The 26,366-nt window shown below is 47.9% G+C and overlaps 1 protein-coding gene across 1 annotated transcript in view; it reads left to right on the top strand.

The window, feature by feature from the left end:
* ANGPT4 (angiopoietin 4) overlaps window positions 1-8,596 on the top strand; it is a 32,207-nt gene extending 23,611 nt beyond the window's left edge. The window contains exons 8-9 of the mRNA XM_019755202.3: window positions 1,755-1,885; window positions 2,492-8,596. Of these exons, the coding sequence (XP_019610761.3) occupies window positions 1,755-1,885; window positions 2,492-2,652 (292 nt within the window). The 3' untranslated portion in view covers window positions 2,653-8,596. The remainder of the gene's footprint in view (window positions 1-1,754; window positions 1,886-2,491) is intronic.
* Window positions 8,597-26,366: the final 17,770 nt, after the last annotated feature.

The raw sequence follows: 26,366 nt of genomic DNA, 5'->3' as shown, positions 1-26,366 counted from the left end.
GGCCTGGGCCATTAACATGTTCAAAGTACATCGGAACAATGGGTCAAGTGGGGTTTCCTGGTCCATGAGTTGGGTGCCCCCCAGAGTTCACTGATCCCCATGCTGGCTCCCACAGGGGGGGAGAAGAGCGGCAGAGCCTGAGCCAAGGATTTGGGGACAATAGAAGGACCAGTGCTGCTGGAGTGACCCCAGGAGACCAATCGGCTTTGTCTAACCCTGATTCCACACAGCGCCCGTCTGAATGTGACCCCCAACCTCAGCCTAAGCCCTGAGGCTGGCCTTGAACTGACATCACTGAGCTTTCAATGGCCACCAGGAGATGCTGGAGCCATGTGAGTGGCTGGGCCAGCCTGCCTAACCCCACCGCAGGGAGCCCCTGGCCCGATGGGCCTCTTGGCAGGGCAGTTTGCATTTCCAGTCATGCGAGCCCAGGGTGGCATGTTTCAGGGCACAGATAGGGCTCGTGGGCTGGCCACAGCCATCTGAACCTGACGGCCACAGCCATCTGAACCTGACGGCCAGCCCTTGCCTCACCACAGACAGAACCCATCGGTGGGAGGTGCAAGCACTTAGCCAGGCCACATACCCAGGCCCCACATTCCCTCTGGATCCCACCGGGGCATCTCCCAGGACCTGCCCTGAGGGAACCAAAGTTTCCCCAAGTTGTCCTGGCTGCATCTGGTGTCCACTTGCCTCCACCCATAGGCCCTTCATAATTTCTCTCAAACTGGCTCCCCACCTCAGCCACCAGTGTAGCCCCTCCCCTGCAACAAGCTCTCAACAATCTCCAACCAGGCTCACTGGAAGCCTGTGCCAGCCATGTACCAAGGGCCGGGAACACAGGGACGAATAACAAGCAGCACTGCACCCATCACACACCGAAGTCATAGAATCACAGTAGCCAAACGAGGTCATCACTGTTACTATGCTACCATTACCGTTTTAACGGATGAAGAAACTGAAGGTGAGAGGAGAAGCAGTCTTCCCAAGGTCGCGCAGCTGGCAAGTGGCAGACCAGGTGTTCTGCCCCCAGAGCTCATGGTCATAATCTCCTAACAGGCTTGGACATGCCCACAAGGGTCTCACAGCCTGGCAGAGAAATATAAACCCTCCCCAGCTGACGGCAGATGTGGAAGTCACAGGGCTAGGGGTTCAGCCGGGGCACAGATCCAAGTGGGTTGGTGTGGTCAGGAAAGGCTTCCTGGAGGAGGTAGGTGGGTGGGGGAGGTGTGACAGGGCTGGGGTTGCAGATGGTCAGATGGGGAGGAAAGTGCACATAGCTCCTAAATCAGGCCCCACTCCATTAGGATCTGGCTGTCACCCTCATTCGTTCTGAGACCTTGGGTAGGCTCCTTTGGTTCTTGGGATCTCTGTTTTCTCATCTTTAAAATGGGATTAATTGGGTGTTGTGAGGATTAAATGAGATGAGTTAACCCATGTAACACTCTTTGAACAGTGCCTGGCACATAGTAGATGTTTAAGGAAATGTTAGCCTTTGTCCTCACTATTATTACCATGATCATGCTCTGTCCTGTGCAAGACTCAGGTGCAGCAAGATGAAGGAGGCCTGGAACACAGTAGGTGCTTAGTCCCTAGGGGGCAGCAGACAGGGAAAGCAGTACAGAAGGGAGATGTCCTAAGCACACCAGGCTGGGGCTCCCCCTCCCAGAATAACCAGAGCAGAGACCCTTTCTCAACCAGCCCCAACCTGACTCTGAGTCCCTCTCCCATCACCACCTCCGGGTGGCCTCCAGACTTTCTCTGAGCGGGTACAGCGGCTCCGCGGGGCGCCAGAGCAGCCTGGTCCTGCAGGGCACCAACTTCAGCACCCGCGACGCAGACAATGACAACTGCCTGTGCAAGTGCGCCCAGATGCTGTCTGCAGGTGAGTGCGGGGTGCACGGAAGCCCCACCCACCCGTAAGCAGGAGATAGGAGAGACCTCCTGAGACAGAGAGACAAGGACAGATAGAAAACAGAGAAACATTGGAACTGACGTAGAGACAGAACAGTGGAAGCAGAGCTACAGGGGGACAGAGTACAAAGGGAGAGATGGGAAGAGAAATGTAGACCAAGGAAAGACAGAGGAGCACAGTATGTGAGAGACAGGCTGAGAAAGACAGCCAGAGACCATCAGAGAGAGAAAGAGACAACGCTGGGTGTGAGAGACTCAGAACTGCGGAGCATTCGTAACCCATGGAAAGGGGGAGATGGAGGCTTGTGAGGAAGCAGGACAGAGGACAGCAAGGGAAGGAGACGGACACAGAGGTTTAGGGAGAAGGGGGTTGCCAAGAGTGGCAGCCTGAGCCCAGTGCCACCCTCCAGAGGCCCCAGGCTGCGCGGAGGGTCTGGGAGTCCCTCCCACCTACCATACCCACTCCCACCCAGCCCCGTCTCCCATGAGCAGGCTGATTAGTTGTTGGGGTAGGGGGCTGCCCTCACCGCACTGGTGGGCCCGCAGTTCCCCAAAGCTTCTTCCTCCCCTCCACCAGGGTGGTGGTTTGACGCCTGCGGCCTCTCAAACCTCAACGGCATCTACTACCCGGCTCGCCAACACGTGCGCAAGCTGAACGGCATCCGCTGGCACTATTTCCAGGGCCCCGGCTACTCGCTGCGCGCCACGCGCATGATGGTGCGTCCTGTGGGCATCTAACAGCCGCCGCACCTGGAGGCTGAACTGCCAGAGGCGACAGGACTTGTAGTCCCTGGACAAATTGGACCCAAAGAGAGGACACAGTGCCAGGGCCTGGGCCTGGACACCTGGGTCTCCGGAGCCAGCCCTCCTTCCCCCAGAAGTCCCAAAGAGGCACCTGCCTCCCTGTTCCCCTCAAGTTGCGAAATGGTGGGCTTTGGGGGGTTCCTGCCTCTGTAGTATCCCTCTTTTGTCTTCCCTCCAGTCTCCTACAGGGGTCCCTTGCCGGCTTGAGGGTCACAGTACCCTGAATGAGCTGAGAACAGATTGAACTTGGCTTCTCAAAGGGATACCTGGCTAACAGTGGAATTTCAGGCAGGTGGGAAGGTATTTGCCGGCAGGAAACTGCTCAGAGGGAGACCCAGAATCTGGCCCCAGGGTTGGTGGGGAGACTATCTCCTGTTCCAAACTTTCTCAACCTTGAGATGTCCTCGAACTTTCTGTTCAAGGCTGAAGGGGCTACATCCACCCCATAATAGGAATCATTATTTTCACCCCACACTATCCACCGTTCCTAGGCTCTAGCATATGGAACTTAGACCTAGTCTCTCAGGGGCTTCAGGAAATCTAGGTGAGATTCCTTTCCTCCAGTAAGCCCCAGAGCGTGTTTCACAGAGAGTAACTTGGACTCCCATTCAAAGTACCTACGGTCAAGTGAGAGGGAAACACCAGGTAAATCAGTGTGAACAGGCATTCTTAGCTGCAGGACTTGTCAGAGCCTTTGATGTGGTCACGTGCTTTGTGACTGCCCATGAAGGGGCTAGTGTGGGCAGCTTTCTCAAAATTTACTTATTTGAAAATAGGCCCTGTTTATCCTAGAGAATTTTTCAGGGCTGTGGATGCCCTTGGAAAAAGCTGACTCTTGAGTGTCACAAGGAGAGGCCCCAGGGCCTTGTCCCCCCCTCGTCCCCCAGCTGCACTCACCCTTTCTGGCTATAAAAGCCCCAGTGAAACTCTCAAACAGCTTCTAAAAGCAACTGGAAGGAAACTTTGGGTTAAAACAAACACACACGGTCCCTAGAAGTAAGATTCCTGTCTATGCTATGGGCCGGTGTCCTCCAAGGCTCCTTCTGGCCCCAGGAAGCCAGCTGCCTGAGGCTGCCCTCAGCTCTCCTTGTAAGTCCAGCTCATCCTGGACCAAGTACAGGGACTGCTGGGGACTGTCCATGACATCAATCCCTGGGTCCATATCCTTCTAGGTCTAAGCCGGAACCCTTCACCCATCCGCCTGCCTCACCCAACATGATGCTATAGCTGGCAGTCTGGGAGAAGGGGCTTTTGCCTGAGTCAAGAGACCAGAGAGGCTCCTCATGAGACCAGAGGCTTCTTTCAGAGGAGAGGGTCAGAGATGGGCCACCACCACTCTGCCACCCATCCCCCATCACTGTGCACCCTCCTTAGTCCCAGTGAGACCACCAGTCCTGTCATCATCAGCAACACCCAGGTCCAGCCAGGACCAACCTGCCCAGGATGTGCCTCTGTCTTCAGAACATTTTCTGGATAAGGCTAGGGCGGTGCAAACAGGGCTCCTTCACCCCACCTCTCTCCACCCAGCCCCAGAGCCCTACTCTATGTCGACCTTCTGAGTAAACCCAAGAGGGATTAAGCAGATCTCCGGGAAACCAAAGGCTGTGGCTGCTCACGGTGGCATTACAAGCAGGAGGGGAAAGTACTTGGGGGCAGATTGCTGCCCCAAAGGCTCACATGGCCTTACTCTGCATTTGCTCACAGGCTTTATTTAGTGCCTACTGTGCGCAATGTGGTACCGTGGGCAGGGCTTAGAGTCAGATGGACCTGCTGTAGCTCTTAGACTTGAGGCCAGTGGCTCAGCCTCTTGAGGCCTCCATTGTCTTGTCTGTGAAATGGAGATGATGCCACTCCCTCCTCACTGGGCTGTAGCAAGGAGGAAACGAAACCATGTATGTCAGCTTCTGACCGGCGCCTGACAGGAAGCGGTGCCTAATAAATGTTACTTCCCGAAGAGGTGAATGGGGTGGGAAATTAACCCCTAGTGCATGCCACCACCTCTTCTGGACCCAGGTAAGGTAAGCATTTATTACAGTATCCTTAGCATTTATTTTTTTATACTGTTGGATGCTGGAGGGAGAGGAGGGCAAAGCTGAGCCCCAGGGACAGACGTCTCCAGATGGGGTGAAGGCCCAAATCCCTGTCTGTGCTCCAGGTCTCTAAAAAGACCAAGAAGCTGATTTGGGTTACCCTCAGACACCTGTTCTTAAATATTCACCTTTCCCTCTCACCTTCCTTCTTCCTCCACACTAGTACCCTTCTTCGGCACAAGACATAGAAACTAAGGAATGATTGGCTCAGATACCAGGAAGTCTAGAGGTGGATTCAGGTGTGGTTACCTCCAGGGGCTCACATAATGTCCCTGTCCATCTCGCAGCCCTGCCATCTGCTATGTTGACTTCATTCCCAATCATGTTTTCCCCTGATAAGATGGCCCCACCAGCCCCAGGCTGATGTCCTTCCAGCTCAGCATCCCTAAGACAGAGAGCTCTCTTGTCCCTGTGATTCCAGCAGATTCTCTCCAGCCAGGCCTGGTCCTGTGCCCATCGCTGCACTTATCACTGTGATTCTGATTGACCAGACCTGGGTTGCATGATCATGCTTGGGACCAGGGGGTGGGGTCAGTCCCACCCAAGTCACATGGAAGAGCCGTGGAGAAACAGGCACTGTTTCAGGAAGCAGCAGTGCTGGGCAGGCAAGAACCAGTGATCACTTTTTCTCTGTCCCTCTCTCTGATTCCCGTCTCTTTTTTTCTCCATCTCTGCCCCTTCTCCCAGCTTCTCTGCCCCCAAGGCCTGGCCCCAGGCTCCCGCTCACCCCCAGCTTGCCCCAGACTATCAAGGACATAGCTGTGTCCTGCCCAGGAGATGTCAGACCCTGGTTCACAGTACTGGTTCTGTCCCCGGAACAGAGCCCTGGTCCTGTCTGAGCCTCCGTTTACCATCTGTGCAATAAGGACCCCACCCCTGCAGACCTATAAAAGCACTTCTGACAACGACACTGACTCATGGTGGCTGCAGACAAGATCAGCTAAAGGACTCCAGGCAGCAAGGCCCTGTCGGGTGTATGGCTGGTGTGGCCTTGGCCCTGCCGTGTCTCCTGGCAGCCACTGCTCACAGGAACTGGCTTCTGGGATACCTGCACCTGCAGGTTCCTATGCAGAATCCTGGTTACATCTCTCCACATCAGACCCGTGTTCTCCCGTTTTAGTGATGAAGAAATTATAGCTCAGAGAGGAAATGGGTTTCATCTGAGGAGGCACAGTCAACCTCCAGCTCCAGTGCACCTGCATCTGTAAGCTGCGTCTAGTCCAGAGCCCCTGGAGGCATCTTGGCACCGACCACGAAAATGCTGGAGTGGTGGCCCCTCTAATATCGAAGGCTGAAAGAACTTTCTGGGAAGCTCTCCAAGACCTGTCTTTCCCACTGGCACCTGGTGTGTCCTGATGGAGCCAGATGGACAGAACACATTGTTCCCAAGATCTCTGCTGGTCCCAGCAAAGGCAATTTCCCCGCTAGGGGAGAGAGTTCACTGTGCATACACCACAGAGATACAGCCATGGGCCAGGAAGAAGGTGGCCCTTGGCAGGGAGTCGGGGAACAGCCAGTATGAGGTTGGATTGTCTTGGTGGCTGGGAGATTTGACCTTTTTCCAGAGTTTCCTTCCCTTTCGTGTCTGTGTGAGCCTTCACCTCTGCCATTTATAGAAGCTTCAGAAAGCCCCCAGTGTTGCCTTGGCAACATCAGCAGCAGCATCTTTTGACGGAGCAGCCCTTCGTAGAATGGAGTCTGGTCCAGGCCATGTCCAGCATAAATGGGCTACGTTCTTGTGTTAGACTAACATGGGAACACACAGCTGCAGTTCTCGTGTGTCTGGAGGGAAGGGAAGTCCAAAGGCCTTTAATACCCAGCACATTCCTGCCCTATCCGGTGAGACCTCTCTGAGCCTTCCTTTCCACATCTGCACAGTAAAGAGACTGGCATCTAGTTCACAGGAAAGTTGTGCACACTCAGTGTGATGGTGGACACATCCAGGCCTGGCACATTCATTCAGGCACACATGCATTTATTCACATACCAAATATGTATCGAGGACCCGCCTGGGCCAAGGCCTCGCTGGGTGATGAGGATGGAGCAGTGAATAAGATACACGTCCACAGTCCTATACTTACAGAGCTTAACGGGCTAGAGGGAAAGATCAGCTAAAACCAATCATTTTCAGTTTTAAAAACTGAACAAATTAATACATTGTAAATGAGGAAAATAAACAGGAGGTAGAGATAAGAGATTACAGAGGATCCAACTTAAGGTGATTAGGAAAAGCCCCTCTGAAGATGCGATGCTTAACTTGAGAACTAATAAGGTGAGGAAGAAGCAGCCAGGGGAAGAGTTGAGGGACTAGTAGACCCACTATAGGAACAGCAAGTGCAAAGGCCCTGAGGTAGTCCTGAGGAGCTACAAGGAGGCCAGTGTGGCTGGCAGAATGAACAAAGAGGAAAGTGGTGGGAGAATGGGCCCTCCAAGCTCCTACATCAGAGATCGACTCCCTACCCCAATGTCTACCAAGGACTGGATCCAGCCAGCACTCTGCCTGAGTCGCTGTGGAGCTGGAGCAAACTCCTGCCCCTCTCTAGACCTCAGTTTCTCAATCTGTAAAGGGTAGGAGAGGGAGCATCTCTGTCTGAAAGTCATCCAGATCCTGTTACTGTATGAATCTGGGTCCAGGGCCTTGTTATGTCCACTGCCCCAAGCTAGGTGCCACCGGGGGAGTCAGATGGAGGAAGAGAAAATAAGGGGCTTGCCCACAGGCTAAATGGGGATGTCACAGTGTGTCCTACACAGGGTCAGCCAGGGGGACTTAGGTTGAGCTAGTGGGCATTGATTTTATGCCTCCTCTGTGCTAGTTCTACAGGCACTATCTTTGAATCCTAGTGGGTTCTACCATTACCCCATTTTACAGATGTGGAAACTGAGGCACAAGAAGATCACACAGTGATTTGGGGTACAGGCTAAGCTGCCATAGCTAAAAGACCCCAAAACTCAGTGGGTTAAATATTTCTCTTCCATGTAAGTCTAGAGATGAGCAGTCCATGGCTGGTGGGTGGCTCTGCCATCTTCGACAGTTTCCCTCTCTGGGGCCAGAGCAGCTACACCCCAAGATGGCATTTTCCAAGTAATATGAAAGGAAAGGAAACAGGGCACCCAGCACTGCTTCCCTTCCAGCACCCACCTCTCACCCCGGCTTCATTTTTTGCCTGGAAGATCCCAGCAGCTTCATAACAGGCCCCACCTCCAGGTTTGCTCTCTCCTGGCCTACAGTCAGGTCTCTTCCTCTCCCTGGAGCCTTCAGTGGCTCCCCAGTACACTGAGAATAAATCTAACACCCAGCTTGCAATCAGGGCTCCTCACCACCTCGCTCAGTTCTTCCCCAGCTCCACCTCTGCTCCAGGGGTTCTTAAACTGGAGTCAGAGGCTTCAAGCCTGAAGCATTCCTTCTGAAGAAAGGATCCCAGATCGCCATCAGTTGTCCTGGAAGAATTGCCCATTTCCACTTGACATTTATGTCCCTATGGCATGGAATGCAGGGCCCAGCATTTACCCTTTGACACAATAATCATTTCTAGAAATCCACCCTGAATATATATAACATATGCACAGAGTTATTCATTGCAGCTTCATTTGTGTTAACAAAAGATGGGGATCAACCCAAAAGCATAAACTATGGTACATTAATTTCTGCATCTCAAACTACCCAATCTCAGTGACGAAAAACAGCACCCATGTATTTTATTTGCAACGATGGTTTTAAATTCAAATGTAAGAGCATTTAACTCATATATGGAATCGCTGAAATTAGATCATTGGTATTTCGTAACGCATGTATGTGTATGTGTTTCATACTTACCAGAACAGTGGAAATGCTGCACCAAACAAACTGAATTTCACTTCCTTATACGCATACATTCTGCCAACGTGCTCTTCTTCCTTCTCACTGAGTAAGGAAGACTGAAAAGAAAGGGAACAATGGGACGCCCCATCTTTCCATGTCATCATTTTCAGTGTAAGTGGTTGACTAACACAGGGAAGTAACACGAATAAGAAGAGATATAATAGGTCCCTTGGTTTTTAAAATGCCACTGCCTTTTTTTCTGTGACCAAAGGAACTTCTAGTTTGAACAAAAAGCATGGCCTCTTTGGGCTGTGCCCCAACATAATCATAGACGTCACATGCTTCCCCACAGTCACTCGCGTCTCTCTGAATGTCCACACACTGTGGGTTCACCAGGATTCTATGTTCATGAGGCATGGTGAACACTACACGTGAACAGTTGACACCCATATCGTATGTATCTCTTCTGCTCACGTGCATGATCCCTTGTCCCATGATCCCTTGCCCAATGCACAAGTTCAAAGGTAAAATTAAGAGTTTCAAGATGGTGACAGCAGAGCCTTAAGACAAGAGAGGAGCCCTTCTGAGCACGGGGCCCTACGTACAAGGTAAGCGTGTTAATGGAAGCCATGTAGCAGGCATTGCAAACACTTACACTGACAGGGCAGCAAGGAGCTAATAATGTACATATATCCTCCTCACAGACACATGCTCCATTGTCTCATCAGACTTCTCTTACAAAACCCAAGTGCAACGATAAAATCATTAAGCAGTTCAAGACTACAGCAGAGCATTAAAATTAGTGAATGGCCCTTCTGAGCACAGGGCCCTGTGCAGCTAAAGAGGTCACACGCCCATGAGCCTGGTCCTGGTTCCAAGCCAAACAGGCAGAAGCTGCGTGGCCTTTCATGACCTGGCATGGAAAACCCCAGTATAGGAACTCCACTTCTACCCTACTTTACTGGTCAAAGTAGTCACAGAGCCTCAGCCCAGATTTGGGGTGGGGTGGAAGAGGGGATCACCATAGGCCCCCACCTCTCGATGGGAAGAGTGTCAAAGAATGTACAGCCTTTTAAAAACCATACACACACCCCATTTTGGGTGGTAATGTGGACGTATAAAGGTCACATTTCCCAGACTCCCTTGATATTAAGGTCCACGGCATCTGACCAGGTTCTGGGCAATGATATGTAAAAAGAAATGTGATGTCAGAAAAATGGGAAAGCTGACCCAACCAGAAGATGAACCCCTTTGCTCCACACCCCCGTGTCCTTTTTCCTGAGGTGCAGGTATGATGGTTGGAGGACCAGCAGCTTGGACCATGAAGTGAGCGTGAGGACTGAAGCCAGAAACTGAGCTCGTGGGGCAGGACAACAGGGGGAGCTTGGATTTGTTTTGATCATGGCACTGCCACCCTGGACCACCTCACACAAGAGAGAAACACACTTTTATCTTACGTAAGCTGCTGTTGACTGGGACTTACAATCTTAACTGATGCTACACATTTTTCTCAGGGACTTGTGGGAAGACATAAGACCCCAAAAAAGGAGCCCAGAATGCTGCCTGGTGCTAACTCTATTGTGACCCTTTCAAATGAAAGGAATTTTGAAGCCAAAATTTTTTTTTATTTTTTTTTAATTACCATTCTGGCTCTGCACCACAGCTGGTGTGATCTTCTCAGAACTCAGATCAGGTCATTCTCATGCTTACAATCCCTTCCATGGCTGCCTGCCACTTGACTCTAGAGTAAAGAGGAAAGCCCCAGAGGTCTGACCCCTCCCAACCTTTCCAGCCGCATCTCACACATTTCCTGGGACTGTAGCTGCCATTTTGTTTCCCGGCAGAGAGCCTGCCCCTGGGTAAGAACAAAGAGAAAAGCAGGCCCTACAGATGATGTCTGGATCCTGAACCGAGCTGCACCTGGAGCCAGTTCACTGTGCACTTTCAGCTCCTTAAACCAATACAACTTCTATTTTGCTCAAGCAACTCTGAGTTGGGTATCTGTCACCTGCAGCTTAAAGAAGCCCAAATAGCACACAAGTGTGACTGTGAGGGGTTTCAGAAGTCAGTAGAGGATGCCCAGGTGTCTGCTGTGGTCTTTCCTGGGCTTAGCAAATGAGCCACGATGTAGTGACATGTACTGGACAACTATTCTAATCTCTTCTGAAAATCACAGACAAACGGAGCTCCCAGAGCCCCTGTCTTCCTCTAAATTACCCTGGTGGAAATGTTTGTGTGTGACGACTATGTTCACTATTTTGACCATGGTGATGGTTTCACCGATGTATGCATATGTTAAAACTTATCAAATGGTTCATCTTAAATCTGTGCCATTTACCGCATGTCAATTTTACTTCAATAAAGCTGCCTGAATGAAACAGAAAAGTTACTAAATTAGAGAAGATACTAGTCATTAGTTTCTCTTCACGCCCAAACGTCCTCAGACATAGGTTTGACAAGACATAGAGGCCACCATTTAGAATTGAGGAAATACAATATTTCATTTAACCCTCACAATTCAGCAAGTGATTGAACCTGTTGTTTAAAGGAGAAAATGAGATGAAGTGATTGCTGTCACTTCCATTCTGTCCCTGCTCCTTATAAACCATGTCACAAAGCTGTTACATTTGATACAGTGTGACACAGGTATGAAGACTAACAACTAATGACCACAAATAATCTAAGATATAGATACATATATATAATTGGTATCACTTATCCTTGAGGAAGGAAACAACAATTACCCAGACTTGGCATTTTGGAAGGCTATGTTGAGAGACACCTGGAAGAGGGAGTCGCTTCCCAAGGACCCTCCCTGGGACTCCTGTCTCAGTGACCATGTGGTGGGAACAGCCTTGAGCTCTGTGGGTGACCCCCATCCAAAGACCCCTCTGGGCCTCAGTCTCCTCAGGCTGGGTTCCCCCAGACCCCTGTGTGGGTAGGCGCCAGGCTTTGCTAGGCTCCTGCGATGGTGTGATTTGTAATAAGAAATATATAGGTTAGGCCTTCATCCCCTTTTCTGGCTCAGAGCTCCCAAAACCCTTGGAATTTCCTAAGTAATAAGAGCAATGAGAGCATCTTTTGTTATATTTGGTCTTTTGTCATTGGTTCCTAAAAATGCTCCAGAGCCATAAAGGTGAAAGGAATGCCTTGTTATACACCTGAGTTTGTGTCAGTGAGGTGACTTTCAGGAAGCCCCAAAGGACAGTGACCAGTACAGGTAATTCTATGATTAGAGGGTTGGAAGCTTCAGCCCCACCTCCCAACCTCTGTGGAGGGGAGACAGACCGGAGGTTGAATCAATCACCAATGGCCAATGAGTAAATCAGTCATACCCAGGTAATGAAGTCTCCATAGAAACACAAAAGGACAGGATTCATAGAGCTTCTGGGTTCCTGAACACGTGGAGATGCAGAGAGAGTGGTTCACCCAGAGAGAGCGTGGAAGCTCCATGTCCCGTCCCACATACCTTGCCCTATGCATCTCTTCCATCCAGCTGTTCCTGCAGTGCATCCTTTTATCATAAACCAGTGATCTAGTAAATAAACTATTTTCCTGAGCCTGTGAGCAGCTCTAGCAAATAAATCGAACCCGAGGAGGGGGATCATGGGAACTTCCTATTTATAGCTATTTTTCAGAAGCACAAGAAACAACCTTGACTTGAGGCTGGTGTCTGTAGTGGAGGAAGCATGTCCTTGTGGGTCTGAGGCTAATTCAGATTAAATAGTTAGAACTGAACTAAATTGCAGGACACGGAGCTGGTGTCGCAAAACTGCTTGATGTGTGGCAAACCCACGCATCTGGTGTCAGAAGTGAGGTTTGTAGTGCTGTAGTGGAGTATTGAGAGCAGAGGCGTCCACAGGAGTGTGGTTTTCCTTTGCAGCCCCACCCCCCCTCACCACTCCCACCCCCCCAGGCAGCCTGGCACAGGGACTAGACTCTCAGATTTCTTCGCTCACAAGTCCCAGGAAGGACTCAAAATGGGAACTGCATTCTCTGTCCTCCAGATTCCCTTCCCACCAAGCTGTCACAGATCACATGTCTAGCTTCAGGCCAGAGGCTGAGCTCTGGGCTATGCCTACCCTCGCACCCCTCCTAATCCTGCTGTCCCTTCACCCCTGCCTGGCCCCTCCTTCCTCCTCCAGCCAAGCCCTTCATTCCCAGGGGCCAAAGGATGTCATGATGCAGTTAATTAAAGTGATCCCAGAAGTCAGAGGCCCAGAGGACAAGGGTTATGGTTCCTGTTTTCTACACACATGCACCACACATACGCATACCCAGAAACAGAGATCCAAATATCCATGTGCCTGACACCTGCCTCATGATATTCACATGTGTATGCAGAATACAGAGACGGAGCCCGCAGCAGCCCACGGGCTATAGAGACAGCTGACAGAGTTAATAATGCACAACCACTCAATATCTGTGTGAGCTTACGCTAACTACATACGCTCTCTGTGCCTCATGCCCCCTTCTGTAACAAGCCAGTATAAGAGATGGTTTATACCGAGGTCATTGGAGGATGGAATATTTGTCATGCTGTGGATCCCTTCGGCATTTAATGAAGCCACGGAGTCCTTCTCAGAAGGATATTTTCAAATGCTTGACTTAAATTTCATTGGATTATGAAGGAAACGTTCTATTTAAAACATGGTCACCAAAATACTTTTAAATAACACAATTGTGATATAGTACTTCACATGCTTCTTTGTTAACACGTAAATAACAAGATCTAGTGGTGGATTTCAAAGTACTGTAATTTCAAAGTAATAATAAGTGTTAACATTTTGAGATACGCATAACCACTGATAGAATTGAAAGTAGCTATGATTTCTAAAGGTGGCAAAGTTCCAAGCACTGCTGATATCACAGTGGTTTGTCCCCTATGCTTATAATTGAAGGAAGTACTGAATTTAATTAACAGTGAGTGAAGATAAATTCCATCCACGAAACCCAGTAAGAACCCAGATTAAGATTCCTTGGAATAATAAACAGGAGATCCAAGATGGCAGAGTAGATAAACACCATGCCTGCTTCCTTCCGTGAGCACATTAAAATTACAACTAAATTATAGAGCAATCAACATGGAGAACCATCTGAAGTCTGACTGAACAGAAGTTTTATAACTAAGGATGTAAAGAAGAAGCCACATGAACACTGGTACAAGGGGCAGAGACGCGAAAGGGGCTGGTCCCAAACCTCTGTGTGGTGATTGAAAATAGGGAGGGATATACCTCAGCCATGGAGTTTCCCCCCTGGAGGAGTGAGAGACCCCAGCCCCACACTGCTCTCCCCAGCCTGGAGTACTGGTGCCAGGAAGAGGAGTCCCCACAACATCTGGCTGTGAAAAACAGTGGGGATTCCAACCATCTGGGTGGGATGGAAGGCTACAGAAAACCCAGACATTCTTTTAAGCAGTCCACACACAGACTCACTTGCTTGAAGGCACTCACCTTGGGCTCAACAGAGGGACAGTGACTCAGGAGGTGTCAGAAGCATACAGGGAGCAGACTGAGGTGTGTGGCTTCAAGGTCAGGGCTAGAGGGCAGTTGCCATTTTCCCTATGTGGGAGGGATCCTGCTCCCATGCAGCCAGAAAGGCGGCCGCCATCTTTCTGTGTTAAGCCCACCCCTGCTCTTACGGCCAGATATGAATCTGATTGGTCTGGTGAGCTCCAGGGCTCCACCCTGCTCATTCACTGGGACCCTGCCCCACACACTCCCCCAATGCCAGAGGCACTTTCTCAGGGAGCAGCCAGCCCTGCTCACATTGCACTCTTTCTTGGAAAACTATCAGAGTCCACAGGCCCCAGTGTATTCTGAGACTCTTCCTGAGTAGCTCCAGGCTCAGCCCTGGCACCAAACTAGAATCTACATTAACCTGGTGACCACAACTCTTCCCACTCTAGTGACTCCCTGACACCCTGCCTCACCCACCTCGCATACTGCGCTTTATCAGTGGCTGAACTTTAAGTGAGCCAGCAGGTGGCAGCAGGCCTCATGGTGTCTTGGCTTTTTGCGGAGCTACCCCAGGCCCAGTACTGATGGCAGCCTCTCCCACATGCCTCCAGGTTTAATACAGACAGCAAAAACCCACAGATCATTTTTCAGCTCCTACCAAGTAGTTCCCAGCTGGTCGCAGGCAGTGGGTGACTTAGGCCTGCACTGGAGCCTCTCCCAAGATGCCCCAGAACCAACATACCTGGAGGTTGCCTTCAGACCACAGCAGAGCACTGCCCTATTAGCCCCACAAGCGGCACACACAAAAGGCGGTCTTAATAGGCACCAGAGCCTGTTGGAGTGAATCCCACTCCCTGGGGTAAGCCCCCCTGACAGCAGCCCATAAGCTGTGGACATGGCCAAACCCCACAGCTGTAATCAGCTGCAGGTCAATACCACCCACTGACATGCCAATAGAAATCAACTATAACAGGAGGGCACAAACAACCCACACAAAGGACACTGTTGGAGCATGCAGAATAGGTGACCAGGGATACTGTGCCAGGGCCCCACAGGACACCTACTACATAAGGTCACCCAGCCAACACTGGGAGACATAGCAGATCTACCTCATACATGGAAACAAACACAGGGAGGCAGCCAAAATGAGGAAACAAAGAAATACATCCCAAATAAAAGAACAAGAGAAAACTCCAGAAGAAGAATTAAACTAAATGGAGGCAAGCAACCTACTGGAGAGAGAGTTCAAAGCAATGGTTATAAGGATGCTCAAGGAACTCAGTGAGACCTTCAACAAAGAGATAACGAGCATAAAAAAGGACATAGAAGCCATTAAAAAAAAAAGTCAGAAGTAAAGGATACAATAACTGAAATGAAGAATGTGCTAGAAGGAATCACCAGCAGACTAGATGAAGCAGAGGATCAAATTAGTAACTTGGAAGACAAGGTAGCAGAAAACACCCAATCAGACAGCATAAAAAAAAAAAAAGAATCCAACAACCTGAGGACAGTTTAGGAGACCCTCTGGGACAACATTAAGTGTAACAATATTCGCATCATAGGGGTACCAGGAGGAGAAGAGAGAAAGCAAGGGATTGAGAACCTATTTGAAGAAATAATGACTGAAAACTTTCCTAACCTGCTGCAGGAAATAGAATACAAGCCGGGAAGTGCAGAGTCCCAAACAAGATGAACCCAAACAGGCCCACACCAAGACACAATATAATTAAAATAGCAAAAGTTAAAGACAAAGAGAGAATCCTAAAAGCAGCAAGAGAAAGGCAACTAGTAACTTATAAGGGAGCCCCCATAAGATTGTCAGCTGATTTCTCAACAGAAACTTTGCAGGCAGAAGGAATTGGCAGGAAATATTCAAAGTGATAAAAAGCATGGATCTACAACTAAGACTACTCTACCCAGCAAGGCTAACATTTAAAATTGAAGGACAAATAAAGAGCTTCCCAGACAAGAAAAAGCTAAAGGAATTCATCACCACCAAACCAGTATTACAAGGAATGTTAGAGGAACATCTTTGGGGGGGGGGGGAGAAATCAAAATTATGAATAATAAAATAGCAATAGCTACATATCTATCAACAATTTCTTTCAGTGTAAATGGATTAAATGCTCCAATCAAAAGACAAAGGAGGGCTAAATGGAAAAGAAAACAAAACACTTACATGTGCTGCCTATAAGAGACTCACTTCAGATTGAAACACATACACACAGAGACATAAAGTAAAGAGATGGAAAAAGATATTTCATGAAAATGGAAACAGACAAACAAAAAAAGCTGGGTAGCCATACTTACAATAGACAAAATAGACTTTAAACAAAGGCTATGACAAGAGACAAAGAAGGACCCAGTAATCCCACTTCTGGGTATTTATCCACTCCTTCAAGGGACGTATGCATCCATGTATTCATGGCAGCATTGTTTACAATGGCCAAGATGTGGAGGCAGCCTGGGTTTCCATCAATGAAAGAATGGATAAAGAGGAAGTGGTACATACATACAATGGAATATTGTTTAGCCATGGAAGGAAATGTGTTCTTGCCATCTGTGGCGGCATGGGTGGACCTGGAGGGTGTTGTGCTGAGTGGAGTATGTCAGACAGAGAAAAAGATGCAATATGATTTTGCTTATATGTGGCATCTAAAGAACAAAATAAACAAACAAATCAGAAACAAACTCATAGATACAGAAAACATTTTGATGGTTGCCAGATGGGAGGGTGGTTGCGGGTGTGGGTGAAAAAAGGGGAAGGGATTAAAAAGTACAAATTAGTTGTTACAAAGTAGTCTTGGGGATGTAGGGTACAGCATAGGAATATAGTCAATAATATTGTAACAACTCTGTATGGTGTCAGATGGGTACTAGATTTGTTGGGGTGATAGATGGGAGGGAGTTTGGGGCCAGGGTGAAAAGGTGAAGAAATTAAGAAGTATAAATTGGTAGTTAAAAAATAGTCATGGGAACGGGGTCAAATATATGGTGATGGAAAGAATGACTCTGGGTGATGAACACACAATGTTAGACATAAATAATGTATTACAGAATTGTACACCGTGAAATCTATGTAACTTTACTAACAGTTGTCTTCCCAATAAACTTTAATAAAAAAAAAATAGTCATGGGGATGTAAAGTACAGTATAGAGAATATAGTCAATGATATGGAAATAACTATGTATAGTGCTAGGTGGGTACTAGACTAGTCAGGGGGATCACTTCTTAAATTATATAAATATCGAACCACTATACTGTACCCCTGAAATTAATATAAAATAATATTGAATGCCAACTATAATTGAAAAACTAAAAAGCAGGGGAAAAGTGAAGGGGGAATAGTGGTCCAAATTTCCAGGTATAAAACAATAAGTCATGGAAATCTAATGTACAGCACAGGGAATATAGTCAATAATATTGTGATAGCAGGTACAGGGTCAGATGGTTGCTGGATTTATGATGGTGATCACTTCTTTAGGTCTATAAATGTGGAACAACTATGATGCACCCCTGAAACTCACATAATATTGTATGTTAGCTAAATTTTTAATAAAAATCTTTTTTAAAAAGACTCCTGGAATGAATATATATAAAATGCTTAGAACAGCACCTGACACATAGCAAGGGCTTGATAAATATTATAAATCATAGATCTTATTAGTAATATGATCTATTTTATGTATAGTTAAAAGTATAAATGTACAATTAATATATTGTTAATATAATACGTAAATGGGAAAGGAAAAATTCTGGGAGAAGAAAAGTACCTCGAGATGCCCAATTTGAGCCAGATTGAGCTTGTTGCTCCAACTTGAGTAATATCTTGAGATCTTCAAAAGGGGGAAGGAATCCTCCCACACCCACCAGCCCAGCCATCCAGGCGCTGGCCGGATACGGATCAACTAGGCCTGGGTGTCGCTCCACACTGTCTGACACAGGTAATAGGTGATGCCCGGTTGGACACAAACAATTTCACAGAACACCGATGTCAGACAGAACGCTCTGTGACTCATGAATCAAGACAAAAACAAGATCACTCTGTAATTGTGTCTGAATACAAAACATGAACATTTCCAGGCCACAAAAATAACTACGTATCGCCTGTCTTGGCTCCTACAGTGACTACTGCTGCTCTACCACTTAACAGCTTCGCCTCGCTCCGGTCTGCCTTCTCTGTAGAGAAGATTTATGAAGATCCCAACCATATAATTACTCCCACTGCCTGACAACATCCAGTCTAGAGGAAAACCCCACTTCTGTGAACTCTTCTCAAAATCACCTAACACAAGCCCAAATCCTATAAAAAAAACGCTTTCTAACACCCTCTTCCTGAGAGTGCAGGGCTCCCCAGGGCGTGCATTCCCTCACTGCAATGAGTAATAAACCCAACTTGTTTAACAACAGGTGTGCTCCCAGGGATCTTAGGCTGGAGGGCATGGACAGAAAATTACTTATTCGTGTACTCTCATAAAATAAGGTCTCAGCTCCTTAAGCTTATAGTTCTCAAACAACTAAAAACTGAAACAAAACTACAAATTAAATGCTAACATACTATAAAACTAATAAGTATTATCGTTATTAATTGTGGAATTAATAATTATTAATAATTAATCCACCCAGGCACTGCTATGTACTATCCCTGCCTCACTCATTCACTTCTCACAACCTCCCTGTCAAATCAATTCTGTGTCTGTTTAGGATTAGGTAGGTTTGACTTCATGTAACAGAAAACTCAAGTAACAGATTTGCAAAAGAAAGTGGCTTGTATAGCAGTTAACTTTGGCTACATAACAAACTACCTCACAATTTAGTGGGTTAAACTAACCACTAATTTGCTCACGACTCTGTGGTTTGGCAGTTTGCACTGGGCTCAGTGAGGACAGCTTATCTCTGGGTCCATCGTCCATCTGCAGTCAACTATGGTTGAAGGCCTCATGCTCATGGCTGTTGTCTGGCTATAGGCAAGGGTCGTGGAGGTAACTGGGCCACGCAGCCACATCCTCCGGCAGGCTGGCCTGCACTGGCTCACATGCTGGTCTGAGGGCTCCAGCTGCAGCAAGCCCTATGCACAAGCCCCTTTCAAGCTTTGGCCTTTTTTCATTGGCCAAAGCAAGACACATGACCCAGCCCAGATTCCAGGGATGGAGAAAAAGATTCACGTCTTGATGAGTGAAGTAACAAAGCCACATAGCAAAGGGTTGAGCATACAGGAATGGGAGGAATGGAGACTATACTTGCAAAATATCTACCTCGGTTCCTTTTTCTCTTGTGTTAAGAGGTCTGAGGAGCTAACTAAAAGTGCTCCCAATGGCCAAGGGTGGAACAATTTGAGCTAATAATAATAATAATAATAATAATAATTAAGTTGTACTGGATTATAATGCAAAGAATAAAATAAATATCCATGAGTTCATACTAATATAAATAAATGAGTGAATAAATAGATGATAGATGATAGATAGATAGATAGATAGATAGATAGATAGATAGATAGATAGATATCCTATGCAAAAGAATTCCAAATAATTTATGTGGCTACTCCACCCTTAAGGAGGGGAACAGAACTCCTCACTCCTTAAGTGTGGGCTGTGCATAATGACCTTATTTCAAAGAGCACAGCATGGAAAAGGAGAAAAAAGAAGGAAATTTATAGTGGAGAAACTGACAGTGATCAAAGTCACATCCATACTGATAAGTCATATTGATAGTATCTTCCCTCCACAGAATGTGAGGGGAAGAATGTGGCACTTTACCTCTGTGGTCTTCTTCCAAAAACACAATACCCTGGTCTGGTTATAAGAAAATCATCAGACAAATCCCAACTGCAGGACATTTTACAAAATAACTAACTAGTACGCCTTAAAACTAGTGAAGTGATCAAAAACAAGAAAAGTCTGAGAAACAGCCACAGCCAAGAGGGGCCTAAGGAGACATGACAACTAAATGTAATGTGTTCTTCTGGATGTAATTCTAGAACAGAAAAGAGACATGCAGCAAAAACAGGAAATCTGAATGAAGTGTGGACTTTTTAGTTAATAATCACATAACAATATTGGTTCGTTAATTTTAATAAACGTACCATACATAACATAAGATGTTAATAATAGGGGAAACTGAATGTGAGGTATAGAAGAACTCTCTGTACTATCTTGGCAATAATTCTGTAAATCTAAAACTGTTCTTAAATAAAAAGGTTATTTAAACAGTAAAAGGCCAGGGCTGATGCAATCCCTGTGGTGTCATCAATGTCTCAGGCTCCTGACTTCATATTACTTCCTTACTATGTGGCTTCATCGTCAAGGTCACTTCTTGATCCAAGATGGCTGCTAGGGCTCCAGCCTTAATGAATGAACCCGTGTAGGAAGTTAGAGAAAGAGAGGCAAACTGGCTTTCCTTCCAGCTGCATTAGTGTCTTCTAATTTCCCAGAAACCTCACACAACAACTTCCATTCATTGGCCACCAGTAGCTGCAAGAGAGGCTAAGAATATTTGTTTGTTTAGCTGGGTACATTACCAGCCAGAAATAAAATCAGTCCGGTCCAGAAAGTAAGGAAAATTGCATAGGCAACTAGCAGTCTTTCAGATGCTGTTCTAACTCCTTTGTAGAGATGACAAAAAAAGAGAGGTTGAGTGATTTGCTCACAGTCTGAGGACTAGGCAAGAAGGAAGACGGATTTGGACTCAGAAATCATAGCTCTTAAGCTGATGGCCCCAACTACTAAAGTATGCTGCCATAGCATCAATGCACCATTAATTTAATGATATGTATGCTGTTGCTTTGCTAAACCTGAATAGTCACCAGCTGTGTGAATGTGGGACACTCAGCTGTGCTGGCATTTCTTTCAGGTTTGTCACACACTCCCACCCAACTCTGTGTTCCAATGACTTCTCCCATCACTTGGTTCTCTTTCAGTCACGGCAAAACTTCCTTCCCACCCTCTACTTCTGCATCACCTGCCTTCACTTAGCAGGAATTCATCTTTACATATCAAGACCACCTCTGCCCTTTCTCACCACCCAGAAATGGTTACAATGGTAAAGCACAGTGGTCAACCTCACAGGTTCTGGAGTCAGCTGGGGTTCAGATCTTGGCTACACCCTTTATACGCGCTGTTGACCTTTTTGCAAGTTACTTAACCTCTCTGTGCCTCAACTTCCTGATCTGTGAAATGAGGATGATAATAGCACCTGTATTATAGAGTTGTTGTGACGGTTAATGAATAATACATGAAAAGTGCAAAGCACAGTGCCTGGCCCATAGTTAGCTCTCAGTAAATGTTATTCTTTGGTGCCAATGTGGTCCCAAGTCCAAACACAAGCTCAGGTAGGACTCACCTGGGGTCATACAAATGATTCATGATATGTTTGAGTTACTTTCTTAGGGTTATCATCAAAATGAAAGCAAATAATTTTAAAATTCATACGGGGAACTCAGTGATACCCCTCCCCAATTCATCCCCAGGTATCAGCTAAAGAAACACTGCTTTAGAGCAAAAAGCACAGGCTTGTCAGATCTGACCCAGACTCTAGTTCTGCCATGAACTTGTGGTATGACCTTGGACAAGTCCCTGTCCCTATCTGGGTTCAGTTTGCTCAGCCCCAAATGTGACTTTGATACTATCACCAGGCCAAATACAACAAGTAGCTGGGAAAGGAATTTGTGGTCTGTGAAGTTCTTGAGGACCCAGGGTTCATCTAGAGGAAACAGACATTGATACTAATTAGAGATGCTTCCTACTCCAGGACCTGCCCCTTCAGGGCTGGGATTCGGGGAACCCAGGAGCTCCTGTCCTAAATCTGCTGTGTAATTTTAAGTAAAGCCCCTCTTCGCTGGTCCTCAGTTTCCCATCTGCTCTTTGAGGACCCCCTGATTTCATCCCACTGGACCACACAGAGAGGCTCAGTGACTTGCTCAAGGTCACACACAGTCAGAGAACCAGACTCCAAGTCCAGTGCTCTTTCTGCACTGAAGCACCCCACAGCTGCCTACATGAACCAGAGGGGTCACTACTCCATCCCACAGTCTGCCCTCAACCCCAAACAATGCTCTGCCCCCCCAATCATCACATGGGTCACGGGGAGTTGGCTGGCAGAAATCAGGAAGTGACTAACCAAGGAGCCCAGCAGATTTCTGGGAAGGGGTTCCCAGGATGGGAGAAGAGCAACCCCCAGTGTGAGTACTCCTTGGGGGTCTCTGTGGGGCTCAGTGGCAGAGCCTGTGGCTGTCCTCTCCAGGGTACTGGCCAGGGATGATGCATCCCCAACTGCCTCGGCCTCTGTGCCCTCCATTCAAGCTTCAAATTCCTCGGAGACTCTTACCTGCCCAGACTGCACGCAGATGTCTGGTAACACCAGGGAGTCAGCTATGGTCAGAGGACAGCGTACATAAGTCAAACATGGCCAGTGGGGACATTGTCGAGATGCCCACCCCAGTTTGTGTCTGACATACATTCTCACCTCCGGGCATTTGCACAAGCTATTGCCATCCCTGCAGAGAATAACAAGAGGTAGTTCCTGGACCTGGGAACAGAAATAAATGCTTTTTTTTTTTTTTTTTTTTCCCAAAACCTGCCTGCAGGTTTACCACTTATAAGCACGGTGACACTCTGGGCAGAAGGTTAGATAGGTTCAGGGCCAGAGGGTTGAGGGGAAAGAACTCGTTTAGTTTTCCCAAAAAATGTATGCAGACTGGCCCAGCCCACAGACGTTTGTCCCCAAGGGAAACAAACTTCCCTCAGCCTGGGAAGCTCCGCCCTATTGCCCCTATCAGCAGGCATGACCTAGCTCACACGCTCCACATGACCATCATGATGGTGATGAAGCTAGCTGACATTTTTTGAGGCACTCAACCTGGTAGCTGACCTGCATCTCTCATATGAGGAGGTATTAATAGCCCTATTTTGCAGGTGAGGAAACTGGGGCTCAGAGAGCTTAAGTGACTTACCCAAGATCACACAGTTAGTAAGAAGCAGAGCTAGAATTTCAACCCTAAAATGGTTCATGGTCCCCCAAAACAGATCTAGGGCATAAAGTCACTGACTAGATGGGGGAAACAAGGCCCATAAAAAGGAAGAGGTTAGGGACACCCATTTGAGCATTGATGGGGCTTCACCCAGTTTCACCTTAGCTCACTGACCACCTGGAGGAAAGCATCCCTGCCCCTGTTTCACAGCTATAGACCCTGCAGCGCAGCAAAAGGATGCCCTTTGACCAAAGTCCTACAATGGCAGGGTTGGGATGCTAGCCATTGTCCCTCTGACCTAAGCCTGTTCTTTGTCCCTCTTCCCTGGGGTCCCAGATTCTGTAGGGTCTGGCTCTTGTACCCGTGGGCCATGCTCTGCTAGGGAACCTGCTCCTCCAGGAGATGAGGGTATTAATTGGGTGGCCAGAAACCACCTCTCTGAGGGGCCAGTGCCCCAGTGAAGGAGGGTTTGCCAGACGAGCTGGTACCGCAGCTTCCTAGGAGATGAGAGGCTGGGCCTGGCAAGGCCTCCATGACTGACGCAGCTTCTGCCTGAGGTCGATTCCCTGCAGGAACCAGAGTTCAACTCCTGTCTGCTCTCTGGGCTATAGTTTCCCCCTCTGTGCACGAGGAGGTTGGACTCAGTGGTGGCTAAGGACCCTTTTAGCACTGACATTGGAGGAGTCTAGGATGCCTACGTTAGTCATCTACTGCTGAGTAAACAATGACCCCAAACTTGGTGACTGAAAACAGTCTTACAGTTTCTATAGCTCAGAAGCCCAAGCACAGCCTCGCTGGGTTCTCCGCTCGGGGTCTTACCACACTTAGATCAAGCTGTCGGCTGGGCTGTGTTCCTTGGAGGAGACTCAGTTGTTCGAGTAGTCAGCAAAGTTCAGTCCTTGTGGCTGCCAGTCTGAGGCGCACATTTCCCTGCTGGCTATTGGCGGAGGGTGGCTCTCAGCATCTAAAGGCCACCTCCGGTCTCTGTTTCCCTCACTTCCCAATCAGTGCTTCCCCTGTGGGCCCCACTTTCAGAGTAGATCAGAAGCTGGCACTCCTCACCCTCCACGGCCTCCATGCCCGTCCAGCTCTTTCCTCTGCCACCAGGACAGTTGCAGTAGCCTCCTCAATGGAGGCTTAATCCTCCCTTGCTGCTCTGCAGCCCACTCTCCCCTTGTCAGCGCAGGATAGGGGGTGGGGGGTAACATACAAATCTGCTCCTGTCCCACGTCTGCTCAGAACCCTCCCATGGATTCTCAGAGTAAAAGCCAGTGTCCCCATGAACTATGGGCCCTACCCTGTCCAGCCCTGCTCTGCACTGATCGCACCTCCTAGGCCTCTCCCCCTCACTTACCCCCTTCCCCCCACACGGGCCTCCATGCTGTTCGTCAGACACACCAGGCACAGCCCCAACCCATTCTCTGTCTAGAACACACTTTCTGGAAAACATCCACAAGGCTCCGCTCGCCTCCTTCTGGCAGCTGCTGAAATGTCACGTGGTCAGCGAAGCCTGCCCTGACCACCCTATTTAAAAGCAGGATCCCCACTTCTAATAAAGTTATGCGACATGTAGCACGTGGCCCAGCAATTCCACTCCTGGGCATTTACCCAAGAGGAATGAAAGTATATGTGCACACAAGGAGTTGTACACGAATGTTCATAGCAGCTTTATTTGTAACAGCCAAAAAGTGGAAACCACCCAGATATCCATCAATAGGCCGGATGAGACAAGAATGGGGCACCCATACCGTGCAGTACTACTCAGCAATAAAAAGGAACAAACTCACAACAACATGGATGAATCGTAAGTGTACTATGCTGAGTAAAAGAAACCAGATTCCATTTGTATCAACTCCAGAAAAAACAAATCCAACTGACAGTGAAGCAAAACTGACCAGCCATTCCTAGATGGGAAGCAGGTAGGGGGCGGGAATTGACGGCAAGGGAGCCTGAAGGAACTTTACAGGATGAGAGAGAAAGTCTATCACTTGTCTGGACTGGTGGACACACAGAGGTATACGACTGTCAAAACTCACTGAACTGTATACCTCAAATAGGTCAATTTTATTGTATATCAATTATACCTCAATAAAAAGGGAAAAGACCTAGAGTTCTCCCCGCTCCCTTCCCTGATTCATTTCTCTCCACAGCGTTTCCACTCGGGTAGGTATTGCTTGTCTTCCCACTTGAAAGTCAGCTCCACAAGAGCAGATTTGATTTGTTTTGTTTTCTGCTGTATCTTCAGTGCCTATAAGAGTATTGGCACATAGTAAGTGCTTAATGGATGTTGGATAGATGGATGGATGGGTTCAGTGTCTGAAGGCTCAGAGCTAGCTGATGGAGGTGGGTGTTTTGAAGCGTTCATACACCCACCTGGAGGTTGCAAGACAAACACCAGACCAGCAGAGCCTGTGAGACTGTGGGTAGTGTCATCATTCCATCCAGGGGCTGCATCATCACTCAGGCATTTGGACAACGCCATTCCTGGGGCTGTGTCGTGCCTACCACGGACCTTGGCAGATGGCCCAGCCCGGATCCTGACCCCCATTGGCTGGGGTTTCCTGTGGGTGCTGTGCGTGTGAAAACCAAAATGTTACTATAGAGGGTGGAGCCACAAAACCAAGCTGGGCAAAACCCAGAATGTGGCTTGTGGTTGCCCCAGGGGTGGGGTGAGGTGGGGGAGGGGAGTGGGGGTGAGGTGGGTTGGAAGCCAACTGAGCCTGCAGACCCTGCAGGCCTGGTGTTTGTCTGTCTGTTTCAGGTTTCTTTTTGTCTACTTTATTTCACATTTATTTTTTTTCTACATAGATAATATATTCACATGGTTCATAACTCAAAAGGTACAGAAAGTTTCTCCATCACACCCCAGCTCCAGCTAGCCGGTTCCCCCACAGGCTGCCAATGTGTAGGGTTCCCTGTGTAACTCTCCAGGGAGATTTGATGCCAGACAAGAGTATATGGACACATATTCCAGTTTCCACACACCGTTCATACTATTCCTGGTTCGCTTTGATCGCTGAACCAGGTACCTTGCCATTCCACATCAAGCGCATGCAGGACTGTGTGGAATTCCATTGCATGACAAGTTGATTTAACCACTTCTCCGAGATGGACATTTACAACTATTTTCTGTTACAAACAATGGTGTAGTAAATAACATTATACCTTTGCATGGGGGTATTTTTACATTTAAACAGTTACTTGCCTGCACTGAAACAGTAAGAATAACACACAAAACATTTTGAGATCTTTATTCTCATGAGAACTCACAAGCTTTGGCCCCACTGAGTTCACGTTCATGGGGGGTGACGATTGGCTGAAACAGGGCCCC

The sequence above is a fragment of the Rhinolophus sinicus genome, chromosome 13, assembly GCF_057876585.1.
Source record: "Rhinolophus sinicus isolate RSI-liver-muscle chromosome 13, RSI-T2T, whole genome shotgun sequence".
Lineage (NCBI taxonomy): Eukaryota > Metazoa > Chordata > Mammalia > Chiroptera > Rhinolophidae > Rhinolophus > Rhinolophus sinicus.
Note: the sequence above shows the minus strand (reverse complement) of the source record. Positions and strands in the feature narration are given on the sequence as shown.